General features: G+C 32.3%; 1 protein-coding gene across 1 annotated transcript; it reads left to right on the forward strand.

Annotated features, from left to right (window-relative positions):
• The first annotated feature begins 777 nt into the window (after nucleotides 1-777).
• LOC130968806 (probable E3 ubiquitin-protein ligase ARI7) lies at nucleotides 778-6,730 on the forward strand. The gene is made up of 15 exons (XM_057894271.1): nucleotides 778-1,176; nucleotides 1,492-1,616; nucleotides 1,804-1,909; nucleotides 2,028-2,118; nucleotides 2,357-2,529; nucleotides 3,274-3,378; nucleotides 3,477-3,565; nucleotides 3,708-3,815; nucleotides 3,990-4,080; nucleotides 4,208-4,297; nucleotides 4,610-4,657; nucleotides 4,951-5,022; nucleotides 5,285-5,384; nucleotides 5,481-5,607; nucleotides 6,039-6,730. The coding sequence occupies exons 1-15, from the start codon at nucleotides 1,000-1,002 to the stop codon at nucleotides 6,310-6,312; spliced, it is 1,776 nt and encodes a 591-aa protein (XP_057750254.1). The 5' UTR covers nucleotides 778-999; the 3' UTR covers nucleotides 6,313-6,730.
• Nucleotides 6,731-8,390: the final 1,660 nt, after the last annotated feature.

Genomic DNA, 8,390 nt, shown 5'->3' on the forward strand with positions numbered 1-8,390 from the left:
ACTAAGAGTCTTGTAGGAAGCCAATGGACTATTTGTACAATGTGTATAATGAGTTATTGAGTTACAAAATAAAGATTACTCATATTATCTTAGTACTAGGGATAATAAACATCTCAAGTCATGAAACTACTCATCCCAAAAGATCTAGAGTTCTAATACCATATCATGATACTACTCATCCCAAAAGTTTTATCTGAGAAAAAATATAACACTAATAGTTATATCTATAATACTCACTAAACTTCCATTATACATATTGTATAAATATTCCATTGCCTCCTGGTACTTTTCCTTAAACTAAATTGTTCTCAAATCCTAAATCATATCATATCATTTATCATATATCATATCATATTATATATAAAAGAAAGGATTACATTATCATCCAATTAAAAATTTATGACTTTGTAAAATTGAAATCAAATTTAGAATTACAATTCAAGTTTTAGTTATTTTGTAACATACAAAACTAAAAAAATCTAAATCAATTCAAATTCTTCATCACAATTTTAATTCTCAACTAACCGTCTAACCCACTTGCTCAACGTTTTTTCAGTTCAATTCTCAACCTACTCTATTACTCAGCTTATAAATTTTCACGTTTTCCTCTTTCTTCTTTCCTCTTTCCGTTTCCGTTTACACCTTTTTTCTTTCTATTTATTATTCTTATCAAGTCATCATCGTTATTTATTTATTTATTTTTCTTTTTCTTTTTCTTTTTCTTTTTCCTATCCCTAAACCTCTTGTTTGGGACAACAACTAATAAAACACCAAAAACCAAAATAAAATTACAAAAAAAAAAACACATATTCTTATTCTTCTTCGTTGTTCTTCTTTCTTCCAATTCCCAATCCCCAATTCCTTGTGCCCTATTTTTTTCTTTTCCTTCTTTTTTCAACATTCTTGCGGCACCGCCTTTCGATCGTTCCTCTTCTCGCCCCCAACTTTCTTCCTTTTAGGGTTCGTTGGTTTGGTGTCTTTTTCTGTGTCCAATTATAAATGGACTCCGAGGAGGATATGCATGACGCCAATGACCTTGAATCCCTTGACGACGATTACTACAGTGGCGGCACCGAGGATGCTGCCTTGAATTACTACAGCGACTACGATGACGATGCCGATGATTACTTCGACGAAGCTGATGATTCAGAAAGGCTCGAGTCTCGCCGCCCTGAGGTGTCTTTTTTTTTTTTCCCATTCCGTTCCCAATTTCAGTTTTCCGATTCTCGAATTAGTATTAATTATATCGGGGAATGTTGTTTGATGGAATAATTTAAAACAAAAGAAAAAGGGTTTTTTCTTTTTTATTTCCACGTGATCGAGATTCATAGCAGTGATCATTTATTGAAACTAGCTGAATTTTAGGTAGCTTGATTATTGTTTTGCGTGATTCGCAGTTATTACCTTTATTCATGAAAAATATAGAAATTGTAATGATGCTACAGTTTTCAGCTAAACCCTAATTTATGGTGACCCTCTGTTTTGTTTCAGCAAAATTTTACCATCTTGAAGGAATCAGATATCCAGCAAAGACAGGAGGAGGACATCACTAGGGTAGCTACAGTTCTTTCAATATCAAGAGTTGATGCCAGCATATTACTTCGCCATTACAATTGGTAAATTCAGTTGTTTTTTTTAGTTTTATATAACCCTGAATTGATTGGCATTTTAACTTGGATTTATTCGCTTACGATCACAATCCATCACGGCATGTTGTGTGTTTGAACAAATTTATATTTTGCTTATGCTGCATTTCTTTGCTGCTTATTCTATCCTTATGTAAGGCGTGTGCTGGTGTTACAGGAGTGTCAGTAAAGTGCATGATGCATGGTTTGCTGATGAAGATCGAGTCCGCAAAGCAGTTGGCTTGTTGGATAAGCCAATCATTGAGCATGCTGATGCTAGAGAGGTGAGATATGGATTGTTTGGGTTTCACAATTGGTCAATAATTCTGATTGTGTTTTATTTTCTTCTTTCGCTCCAGTTTCATTTGTATTTCATTCTGACCCGTCTTCTTCTCTGGCCAGCTTACTTGCGGCATCTGTTTCGAAAATCATCCACGTGCTAAGATAGAGATGGCTTCTTGTGGTCATCCTTTCTGTCTCTCATGCTGGGAGGGTAAGTCTTGTGTGCTGTATCTTGTTATATGAAATAATCTGGGTATTATGCTGAAAGCCTGCATTTTGGCTTTGGCTTAGTTTTCTAGATCCATTTTTTTTTTGTAGCTATAGCGTGGGTAAGTTGCTTTTGATGATCTGTTTCATGACTTTTTTATCTAACCATTTTACTTTAGTATTCCTTGGTTAATTTCTTCTTTTCTCTCTATCTTACACATCTGTTCTATTTGACATGCTAGGATATATCAGCACATCCATCAGTGATGGCCCTGGATGTTTGATGCTGAGATGTCCTGATCCCGCATGTGGTGCAGCTGTTGGGCAAGATATGATTAATCGAGTAGCATCTGATGAAGATAAACAGAAGTATTCTCGCTACCTTCTTAGGTCGTATATTGAAGACAATAAGAAGGTATGTGCTGGATACAGAATTTTGGGTTGTTCATGATAAAAGGAAATATATTTTTTTTTGTTATTACTTGCAGTTGAAATCTACATGTCTATAGATTGGCTTTGTATCATTTCATTATGTTTCATAATTCTTTGCATTTTGAATTAATTGTTAGCGACATTTAGAGCTTGTTTGAAAACCATTTAATATGAGAAAACGATTCTATTCCCTTTAAGAAAAGAATTCATTTCTATTAGAAACTCAATTCCATGGTTTGGAATGACTTTAATATATTAATAGAATGGAATTCAATTCTTTAGTTTGGAATAACTTTTATTTGAATTAAATTTTCTTCTTTTACAATTTTATCCTTGACAAAGTTATTTTATTAATTGTAAATAGAGATATTTTTGACGTTTGACATATTAAGTTTGAGGGGTGTGAGAATTGATTTGGAAATCAGACCTCTCTTGGTCTGATTTATAAATGAGGAAAAAATGGGAATTGGAATTCTCAAAGGAATTCAAACCATTCATTTTTAAAAGCAAGAAAAAGAATTCAACTCGAGTGAATTCTAGTTTCTAGCATTTCAAACAAGCTCAATGATGTGAATTCCTAAATTCTATAATTGATGGTCAAATAGGTATCATATTTCATGATAACCTTTATATTTTTTCTAAAGCTTTTTTTTATTGTTTATATACTTTTAAATGTCTGTGTAAAGTTGTAATAATCTTATTGTGTTGTCTTGCTTTGTTTTGCTAGTCCAAGTGGTGTCCTGCTCCAGGTTGTGAATATGCAGTTACTTTTGATGCGGGTAGCGGAAATTATGATGTCTCTTGCCTCTGTTCATATTGCTTTTGTTGGAATGTAAGTTGTTTGAATTGTTTCTTTTTGTCAAATGTCACAGTATTTCCTATCAAAATGTCTTTTGTTTTGAGGACTTGTGTGTATATGGCCCTCAACAGTGCACTGAGGAGGCTCATCGTCCAGTGGACTGTGGCACTGTCTCAAAGTGGATTCTGAAGAACAGTGCAGAATCTGAAAACATGAACTGGTATAGTTTCTCTCATTTGGATTTCACTTCGAATTTAAATTTCTGTAGGCGGTCAAGTTTGTTACGTATGCTGATTCGGTTGACCTTTTGGAAAAATCTACAGAGTGCTTGAGCTTACTGCTAATTTAATTATCACTTTCAGGATACTTGCCAACTCAAAGCCGTGCCCCAAATGCAAACGACCAATTGAGAAAAATCAAGGGTGCATGCACATGACATGCACACCACCATGTAAATTTGAATTTTGCTGGTATGAGTTTTCTTTTCTTTCTTGTTGCATGATTTGTTTCTTCTTTTTCCATTTGTCATTCTTTTATTAATCTGGATCATGCTTGTCTTTTGTAAAGATGAATAACATAAAGTATCTTATTTTCAAATAATTTGAGTTTATATGAACTTATTTTATTACATTTTATATATATAGGCTATGCCTTGGTGCATGGTCAGACCATGGTGAAAGAACCGGTGGTTTTTATGCTTGCAATCGATATGAAGCAGCTAAACAGGAAGGAGTGGTAAGGGACACGCAAATACTCAACATCTCTTTATTCAACTTTCAGGCTGCAATTGGCCCACTATTAGTATATTACCCTCCTCTATTTAGAAAATATATTTATGAACTAAATTTTGTTGCTTTTGAAGTATGATGATGCTGAAAGAAGAAGAGAGATGGCAAAGAATTCATTGGAGAGATACACTCATTATTATGAGCGATGGGCCAGCAATCAATCTGTATGCACCACTCCATACTTAATTCTGTTCAGCATCATATATCTTAGAAATGATCTTGCTTTGTTTCTGAATTCTTCCATTGATAATTTAAAGTTGCAATTCTACCATTTTGTAGGCAACTAAGCATAATCCTATTGTTGCATAATGTTTCAGTCTAAATATTCATGCTTTTCTCATTTGCTTCATTTGTTCTTTCTATATTTTAAACTGTGTTCTGCATTCAAGGCAGCATCTATCTAGAATCTTAAATATTCTTTATTTAGAATATGTTGATCTATCTTTTATTGATACACCATGTGCAAAATGCTGCAGTCAAGGCAAAAAGCTCTTGCAGATCTACACCAGATGCAAACTGTTCATGTAAGTTATTTATACATACGTGCTCATTTACCATCTTGTTTTCCTTATAAATTTTTTATTGTAGTATCTATGTAATGCTTGATGACTGAAAGAGCATTTTATATAATTTTACATTTTTATAAGTATGTTAGCAACATCCTGGAAGATGTAATTGTTGTTTATTTTTCCTTGAAATACACCAGAGAATTTTTTTACTTTTCCCTTGATAGTTTTTGCTTTTTTTATGTGGTTCTATATGTAATTATGTTCCTAGGGATCACTTAATTGTTGGCTAATCCTCCCTGTTTTGGCAGATTGAGAGGCTCAGTGACATTCAATGCCAGCCTGAGTCACAGCTAAAGTTCATAACAGAGGCCTGGCTACAGGTATTTTGTTATTATTATTTTTATTTTTTGGGAAGTGGGTGTATTGGATTTTCTCTGTCATGAATAAGATGCTTTGGGCTAATTGTTGATGTGGTTACTCGTCACACTATTTCCTTAAACTCATTTCATGTGTATTTTTTTCCAATGTTAATATGTTTTTACGGTTGTTTAGCCATTTACGAGTTTCTCTGTCTTCAGTCAAAATTGCAAGAAAATTTCAGGTTGGAATAGATGGCTCCCTAATTACATCTCATGTTTGCAGATAGTTGAGTGTAGGCGAGTGCTGAAATGGACATATGCGTATGGGTTCTATTTACCAGAGCACGAGCATGCCAAAAAGCAGTTCTTTGAGTACTTACAAGGTTTTTTTTTTTGTCAACTTGAATTCAATTAGTAATGAAATGTGTTAAATCGTGTTTCTCCCGTAAATAATACCCTACTGTAATTTTTGTTTTCAGGTGAAGCAGAATCTGGTCTCGAGAGACTTCATCAATGTGCCGAAAAGGAACTACAACCGTTCCTCAATGCCGATGGGCCATCTAAAGAATTCAATGACTTTCGTACAAAACTAGCAGGATTGACTAGGTACATGTTGCCGCTATTATGCATTTGCCTTCTGATATTTTTATTGATACTTTTGTTTTAACTTATGGTCTTGTGCTTTAATTAGTCATTACTTCCTTATCTGTGCCCTTGGAAAATAACAGTAAAGGGAATGTTGGATTGAATATGGAAAACCTGCATTTATATTGATGTAATATTTATGCTACAACCATGTGATATGCTTCAACCAAATGCAATATTATGCACCAATACCTATTCTGTCCCTAGTTTTTTGCTGCCGTTTTCTCCCCCTCATTTACTGCCTCTATATTTTGGTGACTGCGTTTTAACATGTCTTTAGTTTTGTTCAGTGGTACGTCACTGGATTCCAAATTTTGTGGCTTGAAGCTGTTGTTGGATTTGAATGGCACGAGCCTTCATTTGATTTTCTAATCCTTTTATTTTTTTGGCAGTGTGACCAAAAACTACTTCGAGAATTTAGTTAGGGCTTTGGAAAATGGTCTAGCTGATGTGGACACTAATGGGGCAGCCTCCAGCAAAGCGACAAGCTCAAAAGGCGCGTCACCAAGCAGCAAGGGGAGAGGTGGAAGAGGAAGGGGAAACTTCCGAATCAGCATGTCCAGCAGAATGACCGATGATAATAGTCATTGGAGCTGCGACCAGTGTACCTACGCAAATGTCAGATCCGCCACAGTATGCCAGATATGCAATCAACCACGCCGATGAAAAATTGGTTTCTCCCTTGAACACTTGCCTCCTTCCAAGGCCACAGCACCAAAAGCCAAAATGGCGTAGTTCCTCTTTGCCACACTGCTCCATTTGTGAAGCCATCGAATGGGTTGACCGGATGAAGGAAGTCAGGGACAGGAGGTTGCTCTCTTTGCACTCCTATTTATCAGTAGTACCAAATTTGATGTATATAGTTATTTTACATATCTTAATTTATGCACAAGGTTTCTGCAACAGGCTTGTATAACTGATCAATACCATAACTGAAGCTGGAGATGAACACAAATATGCTTGTTTGTGTCCTGGTTTCTTTCAGTAATCTCTTGGAACCTTTTTATGAGATAGCTCAGCTTTTACCTTGAAAGCATGACAAGACACTGAAAATAAATACTATATACCCCATCATTTTGAATCACTGAACCTTTTTATTTTTCTATTTTAAACTTAGTGGCTGGTTTTACAATTCTGCTAACTTTATCCTAAAAACCTAAGTTTGGAACATTTACATTGGTTATTAATGTTATTTTAGCCGTATTCTTAGCAAGGTTTATTGTCAAGGTTTTTAAATTCAAATTACAAGTGGATAACGAACTAATAATGCAAAGAATCAAACTATAAACATTTTAATTTACAACGCTACCAGAGAGAATTCAAAGTTGGCCTTAGTTATACTATTCTTTTTATGGTAAAACATTATTCAGACTAAGCTTTATACTATAAAGTTAGTTATAAATTTTCTCATGTACTACGTTTTATATTTATTTAAGCTTTTCTACCAAGAGAGAGAAATCTTTGTTCATTTTTACTGTAGTAAACTTTTCAAATTGTAAGCCACAAAATGTTCTAGTGTGTGACTTTAATTTTATTTGGATGGCGATATGATATTAAAAAAATTCCAATTATTGCAACTTACTTCAGACTATAGCATAGGTACTATTGATGTTGTTTATAAAGTTGTAATTCCACTAATTAATATGGAAGAAAATAGGATATGAAAACAGCACATGAATGTCTTTAACTCTGTAGTATTTAATCAAAGGAGGCTACTTAGATAAAGACACTTAAAACGTCTTTTTTTAAAGATGTTTCTATGTTGTATTTTAATTGGTTTCTGTATAATTTATTCAGTGTTCCTCATCACATATTATTAAATTTCTCAAAAGATTTTCTTTCCAAAAACAATAAAAAACATTTAATTTGGACTATAACAAAAAAGGTAATAGATTAACTATTAGATTTTTTTAAAAGATTATTTACATAAAAAAATATATCACATTCATCAAAATATATATATATATATATATATATATATATATATATATAATATATATATATATATATATATATAACAAGCTCTTAAAATTTTTATAAATAAAAAAATAATTAATTTTTATTCGTATAATATATAAAATAATTACTATATTATTATTATATTATAGATTAAAATTTACTAATTTAAATTTTATTTTTATTTTTAATATAAGCATTAGAAATAAATAATTTTTTTATAACAAGATGTAATGTAACAAAATATATATAATATTAATTAGTTTTTAAAAAATTCTGAAAAGATGGTTTTTTTTAATAAAGTGTTATTAAAAAATTAACATTATAAAAACTAATTTCAACCAATATGATATAATAGGTTATTAAATATATTTAATACAAAACACATTGAATATAAATTTTTATTGAGTTTAAATTTTAAATAATTTTTAATTAAATTTCAAATATTTTTATTTTAAAGAGTTAGAATATTTTAACATCATTTTTTCGTATCTTTTTAATTGAGTCTTTGATTTTTTAAATTATAAACCTTATTTATAATTAAGAGTAATATTTTAACACTGTTGAGGCAAGTAAAGAAGCCCAAGGTCATGGGCTAATCAAGAAAGTCCAAGAAAGTGTTAAAAGCTGATAACTAGTTGTGTATTGTGTACATAGTTCTTATGAAAAGACTTTTACCATCATATATAAGTCTTTCAAGTGAAACGTAACGGTAAGACATCAAAAACTCACTTTGAGTAATTCACAAAAAGGCATTTGCTCTGCATCACTTGCTCTGCATTTTTCTT

Source organism: Arachis stenosperma, chromosome 3 (genome assembly GCF_014773155.1).
Source record: "Arachis stenosperma cultivar V10309 chromosome 3, arast.V10309.gnm1.PFL2, whole genome shotgun sequence".
NCBI lineage: Eukaryota > Viridiplantae > Streptophyta > Magnoliopsida > Fabales > Fabaceae > Arachis > Arachis stenosperma.

Excerpts from the sequence above, each read along its gene's own strand:
- LOC130968806 (XM_057894271.1), top strand. The coding sequence starts at position 1,000 with ATGGACTCCGAGGAGGATATGCATGACGCCAATGACCTTGAATCCCTT. Across the intron at positions 2,119-2,356 it reads CTGTCTCTCATGCTGGGAGG|GATATATCAGCACATCCATC; the intron begins GTAAGTCTTGTG and ends TTGACATGCTAG. Across the intron at positions 3,566-3,707 it reads GAATCTGAAAACATGAACTG|GATACTTGCCAACTCAAAGC; the intron begins GTATAGTTTCTC and ends TATCACTTTCAG.